The sequence below is a fragment of the Zootoca vivipara genome, chromosome 6 (assembly GCF_965207765.1).
Source record: "Zootoca vivipara chromosome 6, rZooViv2.hap1.1, whole genome shotgun sequence".
NCBI lineage: Eukaryota > Metazoa > Chordata > Lepidosauria > Squamata > Lacertidae > Zootoca > Zootoca vivipara.
This window is the reverse complement of record NC_142589.1, coordinates 84937303-84959623: the sequence shown is the minus strand read 5'-3', so window position 1 is coordinate 84959623 and position 22321 is coordinate 84937303. Positions and strand designations below refer to the sequence as shown.

The 22321-nt window shown below is 48.4% G+C and overlaps 1 protein-coding gene across 2 annotated transcripts in view; it reads left to right on the top strand.

Moving 5' to 3' along the window:
* The window catches only part of MEF2B (myocyte enhancer factor 2B), a 38670-nt gene that overhangs the window by 5517 nt on the left and 10832 nt on the right, over positions 1–22321 (top strand). Inside the window, exons 1-3 of one of the 2 annotated variants that reach the window (XM_088672906.1) lie at positions 18774–19038; positions 21078–21156; positions 21433–21636. In XM_088672906.1, the coding sequence (XP_088529032.1) occupies positions 21103–21156; positions 21433–21636 (258 nt within the window). In that variant the 5' untranslated portion in view covers positions 18774–19038; positions 21078–21102. Of the gene's footprint in view, positions 1–18773; positions 19039–21077; positions 21157–21432; positions 21637–22321 lie in introns of those variants that run through there. The other variant, XM_088672905.1, reaches the window with a different exon arrangement.

The window sequence follows — 22321 nt, the reverse complement described above, 5'->3', positions numbered from 1 at the left end:
TCCGTGTCCGCTTCTCTGGAGCAGCAGAAAACAATCTTTTTGTTTGAAATGCAACAAATGAAAAAAAAACAAATATAATGAACACATTTTTGTAGGCTGTTTCCCTGAGGAAATATCTCCTAATGCAAAGTATTTTTGTAGGTTTGTGTTCACTTTTAGGTACTAAGATATTCATGTTTGGAAAACTGCACTGCAAAGTTTGGATAAGTGCGAATCTTGAAGAATGCCTGCATCTTGCTTCTTGCTATTATTATTATTATTATTAATTTGGATAGTGCAGAGGTGAACTGGATCAAAATTCTCCCCTGTGCCTTAGATGCTGGAACAAAACCCACTCTGCATATTCAGGTATCTGATTCTAGAATCTTAAATTTGGGCAGCGGAGCCTTGGAGGCCAGACTGTGAGATTCTCTGAGCAGAGTACACAATGTCTCTGTTACACAGCCTAACCAGGTCTACTTGGAAGTAGAATTTAATAGGGCTCGCTCCCAGGCTTGCAGTCTCAAGTGACCAGCACCCTCACTGGTCCACCTAATGTCCTTTCTCCAGCGGTGGTCAGCCCACAAGCCTGATGAAACTGGATCGCTCAGCCGGTTAAAGTGTGGTGCTGATTGTGCCAAGGTTGCAGGTTTGATCCCCTTATGGGACAGCTGCGTATTCCTGCATTGCAGGCGGTTGGACTAGATGCTCCTCAGGGTCCCTTCCAATTCTATGAAAGACCCCTCATTGAATTCCTGGTGTCCAGCATTGAGCAACTTGTTGTAGACTGCCCCTGCACATGGAGGTTCAATCCCAATAGAATGTCATATAAAGAGTCTTGTTGGGTGTCAAAGCAAGCACACATCTATTCTGACATCCTGTCATCCACCACGGTTGGCCAAACAGATGCTTGCCAATAATAATAATAATAATAATAATAATAATAATAATAATAATGTATTATATGCCACCCATCGGACTGTGTTGCCCCAGCCACTCTGGGTAGCTTCCACCAAAACATAAAAACATCAAACATTAAAAGCTTCCCTATACAGTGGTACCTTGCAAGACGAATGCCCTGCAAGACGAATTTTTCGCAAGACGAATGCGTCTTGCGATCTGATGGTGACTCGCAAGACAAATTCATTTTGCGAAAAATTTGTCTTGCGAGTCGCGGTTTCCCATAGGAATGCATTTAAATTTAATTAATGCGTTCCTATGGGCAAAAAAAAGAAATTTCAATGCATTCCTATGGGAAACCGCGATTCGCAAGACGAATTTTTTGCAAAACGAATTGACTCGCGGAATGAATTAAATTCATCTTGCGAGGTACCACTGTACAGGGCTGCCTTCTGATGTCTTCTAAAACTTTGTCCTTTATCTCCTTGACATCTGACAGGAGGTTGTTCCACAAGGCAGGCACCACCACTGAGAAGGCCCTCTGCCTGGTTAATAATAATAATAATAATTTATTATTTATACCCCGCCCATCTGGCCGGGTTCCCCCAGCCACTCTGGGCGGCTTCCAAAAAAAACAGAAATTCTAAAATACAGAAATCCATCAAACATTAAAAGCTTCCCTAAACAGGGCTGCCTTGAGATGCCTTCTAAAGGTCTGGTAATTGTTCTCTTTGACCTCTAGTGGGAGGGCATTCCACAGGGTGGGTGCCACTACCGAGAAGGCCCTCTGCCTGGTTCCCTGTAACTTGGCTTCTCGTAATGAGGGAACCGCCAGAAGGCCCTCGGAGCTGGACCTCAGTGTCCGGGCAGAACGATGGGGGTGGAGACGCTCCTTCAGGTATACCGGACCGAGGCCGTTTAGGGCTTTAAAGGTCAACACCAACACTTTGAATTGTGCTCGGAAACGTACTGGGAGCCAATGTAGGTCTTTTAGGACCGGTGTTATGTGATCTCGGCGGCCGCTCCCAGTCACCAGTCTAGCTGCCGCATTCTGGATTAGTTGTAGTTTCCGGGTCACCTTCAAAGGTAGCCCCACGTAGAGCGCATTGCAGTAGTCCAAGCGAGAGATAACTAGAGCATGCACCACTCTGGAGAGACAGTCAGTGGGCAGGTAGGGACTCAGCCTGCGTACCAGATGGAGCTGATAAACAGCTGCCCTGGACACGGAGTTGACCTGTGCCTCCATGGACAGCTGTGAGTCTAAAATGACTCCCAGGCTGCGCACCTGGTCTTTCAGGGGCACAGTTACCCCATTCAGGACCAGGGAGTCCTCCACACCCGCCCGCCTCCTGTCCCCCACAAACAGTACTTCTGTCTTGTCAGGATTCAATCTCAATCTGTTAGCCGCCATCCATCCTCCAACCGCCTCCAAGCACTCACACAGGACCTTCACCGCCTTCACTGGTTCTGATTTAAAAGAGAGGTAGAGCTGGGTATCATCAGCATACTGATGGACACCCAGCCCAAACCCCCTGATGATCTCTCCCAGTGGCTGCATATAGATGTTAAAAAGCATGGGGGAGAGGACAGAACCCTGAGGCACCCCACAAGTGAGCGCCCAGGGGTCTGAACACTCATCCCCCACCACCACTTTCTGAACACGGCCCAGGAGGAAGGAGCGGAACCACTGCATGACAGTGCCCCCAGCTCCCAAGCCCTCTAGACGGTCCAGAAGGATGTTATGGTCGATGGTGTCAAAAGCCGCTGAGAGATCCAGCAGAACTAGGAAACAGCTCTTACCTTTGTCCCTAGCCCGCCGGAGATCATCGACCAGTGCGACCAAGGCAGTTTCAGTCCCATGATGAGGCCTGAATCCTGACTGGAAGGGATCCAAATGGTCCGCTTCTTCCAGGCGTGCCTGGAGTTGTTCCGCAACCACTCGCTCAATCACCTTGCCCAAGAATGGAAGATTTGAGACTGGGCGATAGTTGGCCATATTGGCCGGATCTAAAGATGGTTTTTTAAGAAGCGGTTTAATAACCGCCTCTTTCAGCGGGTCTGGGAAGGCTCCCTCATGGAGAGAAGCATTTACCAACCCGCGAAGCCCATCGCCCAGCCCTTCCTGGCTAGCTTTTATAAGCCAGGATGGGCAAGGATCAAGGAGACAGGTGGTTGGTTTCATTCGTCTAAGCAGCCTGTCCACATCCTCGGAGGTAACAGATTGAAATTGATCCCACAAAACTTGACTAGACAGGACTCTAGCACTCCCCCGCCCCGGCCCTGCTCCCACGGTGGAGTCTACCTCTTCCCGAATCTGAGCGACTTTATCTGCAAAAAACTTTGCAAAATCATTGCAGGAGATCATGTGGCCCGTACTGGGCCCGGATGGAGCAGGTGGTTCCGCTAAATTGCGAACCACCTGGAAGAGTCTCCTGCTGCTGTTTTCTGCAGATGCGATGGAGACGGTGAAGAAGGTCCTCTTCGCCGTCGCCATTGCCACTTGGTAGGCTCGAAGTTGAGCTCTAGCCCGTGTCCGGTCTGATTCAAAATGAGTTTTCCGCCACCGGCGCTCTAGCCGTCTCAACGACTGTTTCATTGCCCTCAGCGCCGGGGAAAACCACGGGGCTGTCCGGGCTCCATGCAATCTGAGAGGGCGCTTCGGAGCCAGACAGTCAATAGCGCTGGTTAACTCCGCATTCCAGCGGGCCACCAGGGAATCAGCTGAAAGGCCATCGACATGGGATAAAACATCCCCTACCACTCTTTGGAAGCCAATTGGATCCATTAAGTAGCGGGGGCGGACCATCCGAATCGGTCCCACCTCCCTGCAGAGGGAAAGGGTTGCGGAGAAGTCCAGTTGCACCAGAAAGTGATCTGACCATGGCACTTCTTTTGTTTCGCTTTTACTTAATGTCAGATCACCAACATCCATAGAGGTAAACACCAAGTCCAAGGCATGTCCGCGGCTATGAGTTGGGCCAGACTTATTCAGGGACAGCCCCATGGTGGCCATGCTTTCCACGAAGTCCCGAGCGGCTCCTTGTAAGGTCGTGTCGGCATGGATGTTAAAATCCCCTAAGACAACCAAGCTAGGTGTCTCCAGGAGCACATCCGACACGACCTGAAGCAGCTCGGGCAGGGAATCCTTGGTGCAGCGGGGAGGTCGGTACACCAAAAGGAATCCTGTACTGCCTCTATTGCCCAACTTCCAGAACATGCACTCAGAGAACTGGGTCTTCCCAATAGGACGCCTGGTGCAAACTAATGACTTCCTAAAAATCACTGCAACCCCCCCTCCCCGCCCAGATGGCCTGGGTTGCTGTGCATAAGAGAAATCTGGTGGGCAAGCAGCGCCAAGAACGGGCCCATCGGCTTCCTCCAACCAGGTCTCTGTCACACATGCCAGGTCAAATCCTCCATCCACAATCAGGTCGTGAATGGCGGTGGTCTTATTCATCATCGACCTGGCATTGCACAGCAGCACCTTCAGGTCATGTGGGTATCCCTTGCTGATTCCAATATCCGTCCGGTCAGGACCAGACCTGGAGGCAGGGATAGTCCTCAGACAACGACTAAGTCTGCCTCCTCGGTAATGACATGGTCTGGTCTTAGCGTAACTCCTCCTCCTACCCGTGACCACTGAGATCGGTTGTTCCAGTGCACACCCCCCTGTGGAATCTGCCCCAGCCATTTTGCTTGCTGGGACCCCCTCCCGGGCAGCCCTGACCCCTCCCCTTAAAAACAAAATAAAACCTCTGTAAAAAACAGCAAAGAACTCAACAAAAGAAGAACACAAAAAAGACAATAAAACAATAAAACCAAAAACAATAAAAATTACAAATACACTAAAATTTAACAGATTCCCACACCCAACTAAAAATCCCTCCCACCTACCACCCCAAACACAATAAAACAATAAAACCAAAAACAATAAAAATTACAAATACACTAAAATTTAACAGATTCCCACACCCAACTAAAAATCCCTCCCACCTACCACCCCAAAGAAGATAAAAACATTAAAAATTCTTTAAAAAGCATTTTAAAAAGGACTCTGTGCTGTTTCAAGTTCCCCTGGGCAGCACCAGCAGCAGAGCAGCGGCAGCAGTCCTTTATGAGGCCTTCCAGGCCCTGCCCTAGACCAGGTGGAAGGAGGCAGGGACAGGGCCTGTGGGCACTCACAGCAGGAGAGAGTCCTGGGCAGCACCAGCAGCAGAGCAGCGGCAGCAGTCCTTTATGAGGCCTTCCAGGCCCTGCCCTAGACCAGGTGGAAGGAGGCAGGGACAGGGCCTGTGGGCACTCACAGCAGGAGAGAGTCCTGGGCAGCACCAGCAGCAGAGCAGCGGCAGCAGTCCTTTATGAGGCCTTCCAGGCCCCGCCCTAGACCAGGTGGAAGGAGGCAGGGACAGGGCCTGTGGGCACTCACAGCAGGAGAGAGTCCTGGGCAGCACCAGCAGCAGAGCAGCGGCAGCAGTCCTTTATGAGGCCTTCCAGGCCCCGCCCTAAACCAGGTGGAGAGAGGTAGGGACAGGGCCTGTGGGCACTCACAGCAGGAGAGAGTCCTGGGCAGCACCAGCAGCAGAGCAGCGGCAGCAGTCCTTTATGAGGCCTTCCAGGCCCCGCCCTAGACCAGGTGGAAGGAGGCAGGGACAGGGCCTGTGGGCACTCACAGCAGGAGAGAGTCCTGGGCAGCACCAGCAGCAGAGCAGCGGCAGCAGTCCTTTATGAGGCCTTCCAGGCCCTGCCCTAGACCAGGTGGAAAGAGGCAGGGACAGGGCCTGTGGGCACTCACAGCAGGAGAGAGTCCTGGGCAGCACCAGCAGCAGAGCAGCGGCAGCAGTCCTTTATGAGGCCTTCCAGGCCCCGCCCTAAACCAGGTGGAGAGAGGTAGGGACAGGGCCTGTGGGCACTCACAGCAGGAGAGAGTCCTGGGCAGCACCAGCAGCAGAGCAGCGGCAGCAGTCCTTTATGAGGCCTTCCAGGCCCCGCCCTAGACCAGGTGGAAGGAGGCAGGGACAGGGCCTGTGGGCACTCACAGCAGGAGAGAGTCCTGGGCAGCACCAGCAGCAGAGCAGTGGCAGCAGTCCTTTATGAGGCCTTCCAGGCCCCGCCCTAGACCAGGTGGAAGGAGGCAGGGACAGGGCCTGTGGGCACTCACAGCAGGAGAGAGTCCTGGGCAGCACCAGCAGCAGAGCAGCGGCAGCAGTCCTTTATGAGGCCTTCCAGGCCCCGCCCTAAACCAGGTGGAGAGAGGTAGGGACAGGGCCTGTGGGCACTCACAGCAGGAGAGAGTCCTGGGCAGCACCAGCAGCAGAGCAGCGGCAGCAGTCCTTTATGAGGCCTTCCAGGCCCCGCCCTAGACCAGGTGGAAGGAGGCAGGGACAGGGCCTGTGGGCACTCACAGCAGGAGAGAGTCCTGGGCAGCACCAGCAGCAGAGCAGCGGCAGCAGTCCTTTATGAGGCCTTCCAGGCCCCGCCCTAAACCAGGTGGAGAGAGGTAGGGACAGGGCCTGTGGGCACTCACAGCAGGAGAGAGTCCTGGGCAGCACCAGCAGCGGCAGCAGTCCTTTATGAGGCCTTCCAGGCCCCGCCCTAGACCAGGTGGAAGGAGGCAGGGACAGGGCCTGTGGGCACTCACAGCAGGAGAGAGTCCTGGGCAGCACCAGCAGCAGAGCAGCGGCAGCAGTCCTTTATGAGGCCTTCCAGGCCCCGCCCTAGACCAGGTGGAAAGAGGCAGGGACAGGGCCTGTGGGCACTCACAGCAGGAGAGAGTCCTGGGCAGCACCAGCAGCAGAGCAGCGGCAGCAGTCCTTTATGAGGCCTTCCAGGCCCTGCCCTAGACCAGGTGGAAAGAGGCAGGGACAGGGCCTGTGGGCACTCACAGCAGGAGAGAGTCCTGGGCAGCACCAGCAGCAGAGCAGCGGCAGCAGTCCTTTATGAGGCCTTCCAGGCCCCGCCCTAGACCAGGTGGAAGGAGGCAGGGACAGGGCCTGTGGGCACTCACAGCAGGAGAGAGTCCTGGGCAGCACCAGCAGCAGAGCAGCGGCAGCAGTCCTTTATGAAGCCTTCCAGGCCCCGCCCTAAACCAGGTGGAGAGAGGTAGGGACAGGGCCTGTGGGCACTCACAGCAGGAGAGAGTCCTGGGCAGCACCAGCAGCAGAGCAGCGGCAGCAGTCCTTTATGAGGCCTTCCAGGCCCCGCCCTAGACCAGGTGGAAGGAGGCAGGGACAGGGCCTGTGGGTTCCCTGTAACTTCACTTCTCACAGGGAGGGAACTGCCAGAAGGCCCTTGGAGCTGGACCTCAGTGTCTACGCTAGATGATGGGGGGTGGAGACGCCCCTTCAGGTATACAGGACCTGAAGATGTAAACACTTCCGCAATGTTTTTTCTCTCAGCCCAGCCTGGTGTCCAGAGGTAGATTTCCCCTGCCTGAGGAGGCTCCATCTCACTTTGGGATTTAGGTCATTTGTCTTTCTTCAAGGCTGGGTGGGATTCCCCAGCTCCTCTGCCCGCTGTCTCAGTATAAACCCCCTTCCCACCCACTACCCCGACCACTTTGCAGAGGAGGCTTGTGACCGGAATTGTGAATGGGGAACTGCTACCCCCCCAAAATAAACTGCGACTTTCACTCTGTGTCACTCCAGAAATTAGCCAGAATCAGCCTGGGCAGGTGGCATTTCTGTGCGTGTTGCAGAAGCCTGCAGGACTTTAAAAAATAAAAATAAAAATGACTATTTCTGTAGAGGCCAGGGGGGGGGGAAACCCAACCTGATGTATTTGGGTGAGCCTGATCATCTCAAGATGAGTTTTTAAGTTCAGAATCCCAATACGTTGCTGAGCGTTTTGCTGCCAAACACCCAAGTATCAAACTCTCGAGCCTTTGGCCTCTGAACCGACAGCTTTTCAGATCGTAAATCATTCTTAAAAAGAAGGAATGCAGCTGTTAATGTGCTTGGAGGGGCGTCATATATATTGCATTTAAGTTTCCCCCAGTGAGCTCAAAGAGGCATACTTAGAATCATAGAGCTGGAAGAGACCACAACCCCCTGCCAAGCAGGGAACACCATCAAAGCATTCTTGACATATGCCTGTCAAGCCTCTGCTTAAAGACCTCCAAAGAAGGAGACTCCGCCACACTCCTTGGCAGCAAGTTCCACTGTCGAACAGCTCTTACTGTCAGGAAGTTCTTCCTAATGTTTAGGTAGAATTTCCTGACAGTAAGAGCTGTCAGGTTCTCTGGTTCTCTCCAGCCTCATTTAATCCCCACTGCAACCCTGCAAGGTAGGCCAAGGCAACAACAGCTCCAGAATCGTTCACCGAGTTTTGTGGCCAAGTGGAATTTGAACCTGGCCCTCCCAGGTCCTACATATTCCTCTACAGTATTACATCGCACATGCCATCTAATATACATTCCTCTATTTCACATATTATCGTTTTTCTGCGTTGCTCATATTTCAAATCCTGCCCGTGATTTCATTCAATTGCTATATATATTTTTTAAAAAATCCCCCCAAAGGCTTCCACGCTGCCATAAACTGTCCATCGCACCAATCTCTTATTCACGCCGTTGGCTTTGCCAGTTCTGCAGAGATTTTTAGAAGCCATTCTTCTTTCTTTGGACTTCTTTCCAGTTCTTCGCAGATAAGATTCTGGCTGCTGTTGGATATCTGGCGATTTTCTTGCACATTTCGCATTCCAGACGAGCAGTTTGTGGGGAAAGTCACTTTGACCAGTGGGGAGGGTGGGGGAATCTGTTAGACGTGAGACAGGGAGCAGAGCTCATGAGCATTTTAAAAATAAATTGAAATAATGTGTGCTTCCTAAATGGAGTTTCCATGGACAGAGCCAGTCTACCTTAGAACGGCAGAGGGCAAGAGTGGGAGGGGGCTGTTGATCTCGCATCCTGCTTGCGTTTGGGACACCTGTCTGGCTACTGTGAGAACAGGACAGCTATTGGGTAGCTCAGTCAATAGGGCATGAGACTCTTAATTCCGGGGGTCGTAGGTTTGAGTCCTACATTGGGCAAAAGATTCCTGCCTTGCAGGGGGTTGGACAAGATGACCCATTTGGCCCCTTCCAACTCTACGATTCTATGACTCCGCAAAACACTATTAACAAAACAACTTTAAAAGCACATTAAACAGCACAACCACAAGAAAAAATCAAATTATAAAATTCACAAGAGGCTGCAAAGGATTTGGGAAGGGGTGGCTGTGGCACCCCATGTTACCAGGTGCGCATCTTTATATCCACTTAGTGGGCATCTTTGTAAAGCAGGAATGGAGATTTGGGGTGTGTGGAAAGTGGGTGGCCCCAGAGTCCTCTCCATGCGGCCCTTGAACCTATCCTGAAGCTCCCTCACCGGCTGTTTTTGCACCCTCATCAAACATCTACCTTCTGGTATAACCCAGAGGGTTGAGCACAAGATTCTTAATCTCAGGGCTGTGGGTTCAATACTGGGCAAAAGATTCTTGCCTTGTAGGGGGTTGGACTAGATGACCCTCGTGGCCCCTTCCAACTTGACAATTCAATGAATCTGTGATTCTAGGATGCTTGGCTTAGAGGAGCCCCCTTTGACCTGATCCAGCAGAGCTCTCTTTATGTTCTAAGGAGAGAATGCAGTCCTAATTTGCAGCCCAGTTGTGCTATTTGTGGGGAGAGGTGTGTGTCGGAGGGGGGAAGGTCCCCCGAGCATCTTTGAACCAGTCAAATCTTGTCCGTTCTGTTCAAGGCAGAGTGGGACTTTTTGCTCCCTGACACACAAAGGCAAGACACCCCCCCTCCCCCCCTCTTCCTGGCTACCTATTTTTGTGGTCGCGGCCAGCCTCATCCCCCGGTTTCCTGTCGTCTGTTTTATTTTGGGACCTTGGCTTAGCCTTCCATTCTTATTTTCAGCGCTCTCTCTTTTTTTGCATTTTGTTTCCACATTATCTTCTTCCCATGCTTAAGCGTTTGGAAGCAGACAGACACAAACAAACAAACAGCAAAATCCAGGAAAATGATCCGCATTTTCAGAAGGAACTTGTAAACTGGAACACAAACCACCCTCTGACATTCACGCATTGCCAAATCTTGCAGGTACAGCTCTCCAGCCGAGTAATTTCTGTAAATATTCAAACAGTAGGGTGAAGATTCCACACAGAAATCGCACTCAAATACATGCAATATGTTATTCGTGTATCGTGTATCCTTTACCCTAAGGTTCCTGGGTGGACTGCAGTGTTAAAACACCATATTGAAAACTATTTAAAACAACTTACAATCACAATAACAGGGACCCAGGTGGCGCTGTGGGCTAAACCACTGAGCCTAGGGCTTGCTGATCAGAAGGTCGGCGGTTCGAATCCCTGTGACGGGGTGAGCTCCCGTTGTTTGGTCCCAGCTCCTGCCAACCTAGCAGTTCGAAAGCACATCAAAATGCAAGTAGATAAATAGGAACCGCTACAGCGGGAAGGTAAACGGCGTTTCCATGTGCTGCTCTGGTTCACCATAAGCGGCTTTGTCATGCTGGCCACATGACCTGGAAGCTATACGCCGGCTCCCTCGGCCAATAATGCGAGATGAGCACGCAACCCCAGAGTCAGTCACGACTGGACCTAATGGTCAGGGGTCCCTTTACCTTTACAATCACAATAGTAAGGTACAATCACACCCACACACACACCCACACACACCCATTGAGGGTCAAAAGGGGAAATGGCTTTGCAAAAAAACATTTCCGTTAGGCAAAATTCACATCCAAAGACGTGTGGGTTAGGTGTAATTTGTACTAAAATGCTGATTAGTTTTCACGGGGCGATTTTAAAATATAACATCAAGCCAATTTTGGGAAAAGCGAGTCACTCAATTGAACACGGAAAAGCAAGAAACCAAGTGAAATTAACAGGCTATCCCAGCGGTCAGCAAACTATTTCAGCAGGGGGCCAGTCCACTGTCCCTCAGACCTTGTGGGGGGCTGGACTATATTTTGGAAAAAAAAATGTGAACAAATTCCTATGCCCCACAAATAACCCAGAGATGCATTTTAAATAAAAGGACACATTCTACTCATGTAAAAACATGCTGATTCCCGGGCCGTCCGTGGGCCGGATTTAGAAGGCAATTGGGCCGCATCTGGCCCCCGGGCCTTAGTTTGGGGACCCCTGGGCTATCCTATCCCTACTGTGAGACAAGCAAGCAGTGCTGTTAACTCTCTAACTGGGGCGGATGGGAGAGAGTGAGCTGGATGTGGCTTGGAAGCAAAAAGAAATTAAAGTGGCCTGCTCCCAGATTCAGCCTCCAAATTCCAAACCCAGAAACATTTACCGGGGAAATTACGGTAGCAGCCAGGGTGACAAGGGACACCTATGCAGCCCAGATCCTCTGTGTGTTTACTCAGATGTAAGCCCAGAGGGACTGTTAGATCCTCAGGAGGGAGGAGCAGAAGGAGTCCCAGGAAGGGGGCAAGGTCTGCACTGAGAGGAGCTGAGTTCCAACGAACATGTGGAACCTTCACAATAAGGGGCAGTCTATCTTGGAATGAGACAAGCCACAAAGGGGGGCTTCCTTTTTCTCCCCATTGACCTCCATCTTGAATTGCTTGGGGAGAAACGTTGGCTGCCCAGCGTTGAAATCAAGATACATTCCCTCCAACATTTATCTGATGAAAATAGGGACATCATTCTCAATAATAATAATAATAATAATAATAATAATAATAATAATAATAATAATAATAATATTGTATTATTTATACCCCACCCATCTGACTAGGTTGCCCCAGACACTCTAGGTGGCTCCCAGCATCTATAAAAACACTAGCTGGCCTGGCCACGCATTGCTGTGGCTCATCCCTGTGTTTCCCCCGCACCCTGGCCCAATCCATGACGTATCCAGTCTCCTCCCCACCCCCACCCCCGGGTCATCCCTGTGATTCCTCCCACCCTGTACCAACCCATAACCTATTCTGTCCCCTCCTCCCCCCCCCCAACACCCACCCAGGCGAGTCCCCACCTCCATTCGGCCTAGTCTGTAAAGGCAAGCTGAGCTGCTGTGGAGAGGGAAGGTTTTATAGCTGCAGTACCAGTGTAGCCGCCGCTAGAGGGTGCTGTTTTGCAACCTCTTCTGGCTTCTTTTTCCCAGCATGCACATTTGGGTGATGAAATGTACTCGGAGTCGAGAGTGAATTTCATGCTCTTTATTCAGCTCATAGTCATCAAGGAGAAGAGGAGAAGAAGAATGGCTCTTTTCCCAAAACCATCTGCTTATATACATTATTTACACAATGGGCCTTGCGTGATTGGCTACTTCAGGGCTACACCTGTGGGCCAATTATATTGTGGATTGACTTCTGCCTGCAGCCTGATTGGCTGCTCCTACAGGCCAATCAGGTAGCAGATTCACTTCTGCCAGCCGCCTGATTGGCTGCTCCAGCAGGCCAATCAGGTTGCGGATTCACTTCCACCTGGAGTTGGATTGGGTAGCTCCCGCTGATTCTGAATCCTATTGTTCTAGGATTCAGCTCAGTACATAACAGGTGAGTTGTGTGTTCTGGGGTTTTTTACATTGCGCAGGTGTGACATCTGTCTATGCTAACTTTCCCATAGCCTTCGGACATTCGCATGTGATGTTGTGTCGAAATTTCACCTCAATCGGTCAAGCGGTTTTCGTGAAAAGTGGAAACACACCCACAAGCCCAGTTTACATTTTTATATATCTAAATAATGAAACATTAAACGATAAAAAATGTCCCCATACAGGGGACAACAATAAAGGTTGTATTATCTCCTTGGCTCGGGGGTCGCATACTCCATACCCTCCAACTTTTCTCCAGTGAAAATAAGGACATCCTAAGGAAAAACGTGACATTCCAGGATCAAATCAGAAACCATGACAGCTTAAGTAAATCTGGCACTGTCCCTAGAAAATAGGGACACTTGGAGGATCTGGCTTTTGAGCCTCATCCAGTAAGGGATTTTCCTCCTGGCCTCACTGTGTTGGTAGCCTGTGTGTGGGCTGTACTACTAAACTGAGAGGATTAATTTGATATTTTAAAAATCCCTGTACATAGAAATCTAGCTTTTCAGTGAAAGGGCTAGGCTAGAATTAGGGCTGGGCCAAAATGCCATTCTCGCACACACCTTTTCTCCTGTCCTTGTTGTGAGTGGTGAAATGGAGGGGGGGTATTTTTGCCGCTGGAGAGGCAAAATTTAGGTGAGTGGTATGTGTGAAACTTGCTCCCCATTGCCGGTGTTCTCTCTGGAAACCCCCGGTCCCCAGGGAGGCAATACTTGTCAATGATGCCGTGCAGATATCCTAGTCAGGGTGGATAAAAATCAATGATTAAAAAAATTAAATCAGATTTTTTTTAAAAAAAAATTTAAATCAGATTTTTAAAATGAAATGCTTTTGGAGGAAAATCTTTCTAAATATAGTCTTCTATTTAAGTTACATTATAGTCCAAAGGCTATTCATCAGGAAATAAGGATTTGTTTTAACTTTTTCATGTGTGCTAAAACTCAGTCAAAGTGTGTGGTTTTTTTAAAAAAAATGTTTAACCACATCAGTTAACAAACATGGATACATATGCTATAATGTTACCCTTTTAGTTAAATAAATTGTTTAAATGGTTTTTAAGGATGTCTCCCATCCTGGGGGGTGGGGTGGATTTCTCCCCTTCACCCCTCAAAATTTTCAAGAGACCGGGGGATCCGTATATATATAGATCAGGGACCAGCAACCTTTTTCAGCAGGGGGCCGGCCCACCGTCCCTCAGACCATGTGGTGGGCCAGATTATATTTTGAAGGGGAAAAAAGAATGACTTCCTGTGCCCCACAAATAACCCAAAGATGCATTTTAAATAAAAGGACACATTCTACTCATGTAAAAACACGCTGATTCCCAGACCACCCACGGGCCGGATTGAGAAGGCAATTGGGCCGCATCCAGCCCCCGGGACTTAGGTTGCCTACCCCTGATATAGATGCTGAGACAGAAAGCCCACACTTCCAAAACTTTCAGTGCGCTGTAGCCCTTCATCCTGGCCCTGTCAATTTGTGTGTGCATTCATATGGAGGCAGACCCAGCCAGGTGACCCATCGAATCATAGAGTTGGAAGAGACCACAAGGGCCATCCAGTCCAACCCCCTGCCAAGCAGGAAACACCATCAAAGCATTCTTGACATATGGCTGTCAAGCCTCTGCTTAAAGACCTCCAAAGAAGGAGACTCCACCACACATCTTGGCAGCAAATTCCACTGCCCAACAGCTCTTACTGTCAGGAAGTTCTTCCTAATGTTGTAGAGCTGGAAGGCACGGGGTCATCTAGCCCACCCACCCCTTAAACCCACCTCCTGGGGCAAACAATGGCCGCCTATCCCTTGATGCCCATGTGCCGTGCATGGAAAAAAATAACAGAAAGTATCTCTGGGGAGTTTTCCCTCCCTCATCTTGCAGCTCTCATTACAGCTCCAAGGAGGAAGTCTGCAAACTCTGCCGCGATGCAAAAGAGCCATAAATGTCTTAATCATATGGCAGAGAGGTTCATCCAGTGCTTAAGGCTAATTTTCTGGGCCTGGGAAGTTGCTTGGAAAGTTCAAAACAAAACCATGTACACACTGAGAGAGAAATCGAATTTTATTTCTGCCGTTAAAAAAAAGTTGACTCCCTTTTGAAGTTGTGGCCTGGCCTTCCGTTGAGGTTTTGAAGCGGAGCTTGGATGGCTCTCTGTCCTGGATGCTTAAGCCGAGATTCCTGCTTTGCAGGGGGTTGGGCTAGAGGACCCTTGGGGGTCCCTTCCAAGTATGATTCTGGACTAGCTGGCCCCCCTTTGGCCTGGAAAAGCGGATGTACTTCAGCATAGAATCATAGAATTGTAGCGTCGATGAAATACACCTCAACAGTGGGGTAGGAGAGCTGGGGGGAAATCCACACGTGGAAACCCTTGCGCCCCTTGGGTTTCGGATAGTACATAGGTAGACAAGTCTAAAAATCCTGGGACACAATTTTTCATGGCCCTCTAGCGACTCTGGTGGCTCATTTACCAGACGTAATGTATTTAGGGCTAAAAGTGCAGACTCGATTCTGACCAAACTCAGTCTCCTAGTGTAAAAGATGCTTAACTTTATTTAGAATGAACAGTTTATATCGAATAAAGTAATATTCAATAATCCATTAGAATACTGTATAATAGCACACAATGAAATTAAAGATCAATAATTAAACAGAAATTCACCCTCAATTACATTGATTTCTAAGCTGTAATCAATAAAATAATAACAGCAAGTCACAGGGCATAAAATAACACAAAGCATTTTGAGAAGCAAAGACACAGACTGAAGGAACAACAAAATAGACAGGAGCGGATTTCTGTTTAATTGTTATTTGCTGGTATTTTGACAGTCAGTTTTGTTGTGTGCTATAATATTTTAATGGCTTGCTGAATATTACTTTATTTGATATATTTTTTTATTTAAAGTCATATCTTTTACATACACTCCCACATTTCTCTGATGAAAACAGGGACGTCCTAGGGAAAAGCAGGACATTCGGGGATCAGATAAAAAACCGGAATGGCTTTTGTAAATCCGGGACTGTCCCTGGAAAATAGGGACACTTGGAAGGTCTGAAACTCATCCTATGTGTGTTTCACACATCCTCAGAGAGGGAGAAGGTTACAAATAGAAGCAAGAGAAGTGAAAATAGTGACTACCGGTAGCTGCATATACAACCTCTCTGTCCGGTTTAGAAAACGGAGGAAAATCCATTGCCCTCACATGCTTTCAATCAACTCATTTCTTTACCCTCATGAGGACTAGGAGTTTAACTTCTGTATAAATACCAATAGGAGGGTCATGTAGAAGCTCTCTTCTGCGCCTGAGAAGATGTTCCATGCTTTTATGTTGAAGGGAATCTCAGATCATGCACTTCCCCTTTTTTGGTAGTTCTATTGAGCATAGAGGGGTAATTTTATCTCCAAATAATGGATTTCATTTCACTTTTCATTTCCATACCTTCCAACATTTCTCAAACCATCTCTTGAGGACTAGAATCTTGTGGAGTTCCCATGGCACATAGATCAAGGGACCATAGCTCAGGGACAGAGTTTTGCACGCCAGCCGGTGTAGGATGCACTGACGACAAAGCTCAGTCAGGAGACCACAAGACTCTTAATTTCAGGGTCGCGGCTTCGAGCCTCAGCTTGTGCAGAAAATTCCTGTGTCGCAAAAGGTTGGACTAGATGACCCTGGGGGACCCCTTCCAGCTCTACATTTCTATGATTGTAAGGCAGTTTCTGAGGCTTCTAATAGCCCTTATAGGAAAATGATCGGGGAGATGGGTTGTATTTGTGGATTTATAACTAAGGTTTTATGTGGACGGATTAAAAGTCAAGAGTAACTCTTCTTGATATTTGGGGCTATGCTACAGCAAAGTAAAAGTCTCTAGCAGGAATTTTTAAAAAAGAGTAGTCGATGGGAAATGAATAAGAAGAAAATAGAGAAAAATTAAGGACAAAATGCTGAAATATTTTAAGTTTTTGAAATGTAATTTGGAAATGGATGTTATATTGAGCAGCAAATAAAAGTGAGAAGTGAAACATCAGTCTGGTGGGGAAGGAAGTCAACTTATAAATTTGTATTGTTTGATGTTAATTTGTTAGAAATTTTGACACGTAAGAGAAATTAATTGGCAAAAAAGGGGAAATGATTGGGGAGACCATTCTTGCCTCTCCTTCTCTCCCCCCCTTTCTCTTCCTCTTTCCTGCCTCCTCTAATGAGTTTCCCAGGGAGGATGCAGCTGATGAAATTGGGCAGCTCCTTACATAAGCTTTTGCTGCCTGCGTTATTGAGATTGAATCCCGACAAGACAGAAGTGCTGTTTCTGGGGGACGGGGTGGATGGATGGGGGGTCTGGTCCTGAATGGGGCAACTGTGCCCCTGAATGACCAGGTACGCAGCTTGGGGTTCATTTTAGACTCACGGCTGTCCATGGAGGCGCAGGTCGATTCTGCATCCAGGGCGGCTGTCTACCAGCTCCATCTAAGACCCTCCCAGCCTGCACCATGTCTTGCCAGAGTGGTGCATGCCCTGGTTATCTCCCGCTTGGACTACTGCAACACACTCTCCATGGGGCCGCCTTGGAAGGTGACTTGGAAACGACAACTAATCCAGAATGCAGCAGTCAGAGTGGTGACTGGGAGCAGCTGCTAGAAGCATATAATTCCGGTCCTAAAGGATCTTCACTGACTCCCAGTACGTTTCCAAGCACCATTCAAAGTGCTGGTAAAGGTAAAGGGGACCCCTGACCATTAGGTCCAGTCGTGACCGACTCTGGGGTTGCGACGCTCATCTCACGTTATTGGCCGAGGGAGCCAGCGTACAGCTTCCAGGTCATGTGGCCAGCATGACAAAGCTGCTTCTGGCGAACCAGAGCAGCACACAGAAACACCGTTTACCTTCCCGCCGGAGCGGTACCTATTTATCTACTTGCACCTTGACGTGCTTTCGAACTGCTAGGTTGGCAGGAGCTGGGACCGAGCAACAGGAGCTCACCCCGTCGCGGGGATTCGAACTGCCGACCTTCTGATCGGCAAGCCCTAGGCTCAGTGTTTTAACCCACAGCGCCACCCGCGTCCCTTAATCAACCAACCAAAGTGTTAGTGCTGAGCTTTAAAGACCTAAACAGCTGAAGATTGGAAAATGTTAATGGAATATATGGGGGAGAAATTGTGTACACTTGAAAATGTGGGCAGCATTAAGATAAATTCAGCAGTGTAAATAAGTTTTGATGGATGTAATAATGGCATACTGAATGGTTTAGTTTATGTAAAATAGGCAAGGATTTATGATATGCAAAATGAACCCTGGAAAGAGAAGAAGGGAAGTCAGTGATATTTTAAGGATGTTTGAATGAGTATTCTAAATTGTAAAAGAGAAGATTTAATAAAATATATATATAAAAAAGAAAGAAAAACCTAAACAGCCTCGATCCTGTATGCTTGAAGGAGCATCTCTGCTCCAATTGTTCAGCCTGGACACTGAGGTCCAGCACTGAGGGCCTTCTGCCGTACAAATAATAAAAAATTAAATATTAATGTGTTAGCCGTATGCCCTACAGAGCAATTGGAGATCCGGATCCCAGGTGGGACCAAAAGCTTCCTCTCGCTTTGGTCGACTCTTCCATTTAAAAGACAGCAAGGGCATCTTTGCTCCTTCGTCGTTCAGCCTGATTGCACACTGCTTTCTCAGGGTTCCTTTGTTCATTCATTTATCTATTTCATAAAACGTACACAACACTTGATTTTAAAAAGCAAAAAAGCAAAGAAACCTTAAAGATTAGATAAACCAATAAGGGGAAATGGAGAACATCGAAGAGCAGGTGAGAGAAGGGTACAACTGATCCACTCGGCTGTGACCTGAAGTGTCGCATGCGCTGCAACATTCAGTTGCAGCACCAACTGGATTGTGCTTACTGCCATTGTCAGCCTACATAAGTGAACCTTAAACAAAAGCCTTCTAAGTGGATACTGTATATATACTGGTACTAAAGCTGGGCCAACCCCCTGCAATGCAGGGATATTTTGCCCAAGGTGGGGCTCGAACCCACGACCCTGAGATTAAGAGTCTCATGCTCCACCAACTAAGCTGTGTTAGCAACCATATTTTATGATTATATTTATTTATATCCCACCTTCTTCCCAGACAGGGACTCAAGGTGTCTTACAGATAAAACAGAAGCAGCTAAAAACCTAGAGAGAGAAAAACAATAATAAAAAAGCCATTAAGTAATAATTAGAATTAAAACTCTCTCTCTCTCTCTCTCTCTCTCTCTCTCTCTCTCTCTCTCTCTCTCTGTGTGTGTGTGTGTTTGTGTGTGTGTGTGTGTGTGTCTGTGTGTGTACTATTAAAACACACAGGTAATTGAAATGAAACTCGCATGGCACCAGCCCCCTCATTAAAAAGTCAGTTCCCCAAAGCCTGTTGGAACGAGAAAGTCTTCACCTGCCAGTGGAAGGAGAGCAAAGAAGGAGCCAGTCTGGCTTCCCCAAGGAGAGAGTTCCTAAGTTGCCTGGGAGGAGCCACCACCGAGAAGGCCCCGTCCCACGTCTCCCCCGAACGGGTTTGAGAAGGCGGCGGGACCGAGAGAAGGGCCCTCCCCACAAGATCTCAGAGCCTGAGCAGGTGGTTTCTCCAACGTAGTATTTTTTACTGCTTTACCCTGGCAGGTGCCTTTTTAAAAAGCGGTTTGGTTGTCTGTGCAAAATTCAGAGAAGTGTGAATCTCGAAGGACAGCTGTTCTTCATTGGGCGCATTTTTTCAGAAGGTGCAGATCGGCTACACCTTGGGCAGAACTTTTTGGTGGTGAGAGCCATTCAGCAGGGGGTTGGACTAGATGACCCTGGGGTCCCTCCCAACTCTACAGTTCTACGATTCTATTGGAAAATTTAGTACTTAAACAAGCACTTTTTCCAATGTTTGATGCCTGGAGATGCTATTGGAGGAGAACGGGGGTGGGCTTCCCTGCCGGAATGTTTCCAGAGTTCTCTGTTACCAAACTGAGGTTCCCGTGTGCATTTTTCTGGGCAAAAAAAATTTTTTTTCATTACCTTTTGGCGCCCTGTGTGGGTGGTGACCTAAACAGCCGCTGTCGTGGGAACGGCGTCACTGCTTCCTCCCATCTACTTAAAATTAGTTCTGATTGGCTATATTTAGTCCCCAGCGCTCAATAAGACAGAACAGGACTTGAAGAGGATTTTTTTTTAAAGCAGTGATTCGGAACCCCCCGCCGGAAATGGAGCTGTTTGATTTGCAACAGATTTGTATATTTCAAATCATAGAATTGTAGAGCTCAACTGGATACCCAAGGCTCATCTAGTCCAGCCCCCCGCGATGCGGGAATCACAGCTAAGGGAGAGATGTTGTGTGCCAGCTGCCCTGTGGTGCTGTGTTTCTACTTGCGATGAGTTTTCCCCACTTTGGGGATCATGGAAGAAGGAAAGTCACTCACTCCTGCTGTGGTACAGCCCTTTCTTGTCACCCTAAGGCTGTACCAGGACACAACAGATGTATGTTTGTTTGTTTGTTTGTGATACTCTTAATGTTTGCATAATTTGTTTAGTTTTGTTTCTAATTGCTTTGTTCATTTGCTGCCTTGGGTCAGCTTTGGGAGGAAGGGTGAGAGAGAAATTTGAAATAATAATTTTCAGATTTTGCAAAGGCTCCATCACGAATGCTGCAAGAGGAGCTGTTAACTGCAAGTCAGGAAAAAAAATCCTTTATTCAAGGTTTATAATTGCTACATGTCAGGGCTATGGGTGCAAATCTCTACAGGCAGGGCTAGAGGACAGCGATCAAGAGTCTGAGACTAGATGGCGGCTGCAGAGATGTTCTGCTGAAAGAATCAGGACAGATAAAGGAAAGCCATTTTACACACAGCACAGAGTTAGACTGTGGAACTCACTGCTGCAGGAAGCAGCGACAGCCAGCTTGGATTGCTTCTAAGAAGGATTGGACTAATTCATGGAGGAGAGGGCTATTGATGGCTACTAGCCACAGTGGTGATGCTCTGTCTCCAGCCAATCTCTTCGCATGTTCCTATGGAGCCTCCCAGTCCAGAGGCAGTCTATCTGGATCCCTAGGTTCTTTGGGGTATTTGGCCACTGTGAGAACAGGATGCTGGACTGGGTGGACCATTGGCCTGATCCAACAAACTCTTCTTACATTATTTTGACGCTCTGACAAACGGCCCCACCCCGCACGAGCTTGTAAAGGCAAACTGCCACTCCACGCTTTCCATTTTCACCAAAAGTCCAGTTTGGGGGAAGGAAGTGTGTCTTTGCAAGAAGTCCATGTTAAATTGGGCAACCTGATTTCGCAGTACATGATTGAAACCTGCAAAAAACCAAAGGCAATCTGGAAGTTCCCTCTTTATTAGGGCTGGGCGGTATCCGGTAACATCGTGATATATCAGCAGCTTAAATACCTCCATAAACTGATAAATCACAAGGTCTGGAATGCATCTCGGCTGCTTCTTCCTCCCTATCTCAAATTGTCTGGAACCGGCATCTCAATCTGAACGCCATACTGGTTTCAGACAATTTGTCAATATAGCAACCCAGCGCTCTCTCTCTCTCTCTCTCTCTCTCTCTCTCTCTCTCTCTCTCTCTCTCTCTCTCTCTGTGAAATCATACCTTTTTATTTTCTTTGCCCTACCTACAAAGCTGCCTCCATCTGCCCCGAATTGCAATGGGCCGGAAAAAGATCCAGATTAGTCGGATTTTGGACCAAAGGAATCGGCAGGTAAGCACTTTTTTAAAAAAACAAAAGCGAAAACCGATAACAAAGGGGGCTGTAGAGAGTGAACCAAGGAAAGGTAGACTCAGGCCCACGGTCTGAATGTGGGCCCCCAAAGCTCTCTGCCCAGCCCTCATGAATCTCCTTAGGCCACACCTCACATAGCCACGCCCACTCCCAGCAGGAATTCTTCAGACGCAACTCCTGCATTGTGTGGGGTTGGGATGGATGACCTCTGGGTGTCCTGTCCGACTCTGCCGTTCCGCCACTCTTCCCTTCCAGGTCACGTTCACCAAGAGGAAGTTTGGGCTCATGAAGAAGGCGTATGAGCTCAGCGTCCTGTGCGACTGCGAGATCGCCCTCATCATATTCAACAGCGCCAACCGGCTCTTCCAGTATGCCAGCACAGACATGGACAAAGTGCTTCTCAAATACACAGAGTATAGCGAGCCCCATGAAAGCCGGACCAACGCGGACATCCTGGAGGTGAACTGCATGTTTACCTATTCGCTTTTCATAGAATCCTGGAATCCTAGAATTGCAGAGCTGGAAGGGACCCCCCGAGGGTCATCTAGTCCGACCCCCTGCAACGCAGGAATTTGAAAGTTGTTTGAAACGTTTTTCTGCCATTGTGCTTTAATGCTGTAGCCCACCCTGTGTTCACTAATACCATCCACTTCAGTGCACCCTTTCCCCTAAATATATGCATTTTTTGCAAACTTCGGTTGCAAAATCTCAAGGGGTGGCTGTGTTTTTGGTTATTGTACCATTCTGGAAAGGTAGATTTTGGCTTTAAATGCCAACTGAATCACTGGCGTTCCCTAGTCTTAATGGAGAGAAGAAACTGAAATATTTGAAAGTTGCCAAACAGCGACGTTCTGGGCACCTTTTCACTTTATCTCTCTTTGCATTTAATATATTACGTTATAACCTTAGAGGTCTGTTGGATGGGCCCCTTCTTATTTACTTAAGTGTGCATTGATTAAGGCACTGCAAAAAATCAAATAAAAGCAATATTGTGCATGCCATTCTATCGAGATACTTTTCCTGTTCTTCCTGTCTTATCCTTCTTTCACATTTGTGGGATGTGAAAAACGTTTGCAATTAGGGTCAGTATTATTTATGGGGAGGATTGGGCGTTTTTCAAGGGGGGTCGCGGTGGGGATTGACT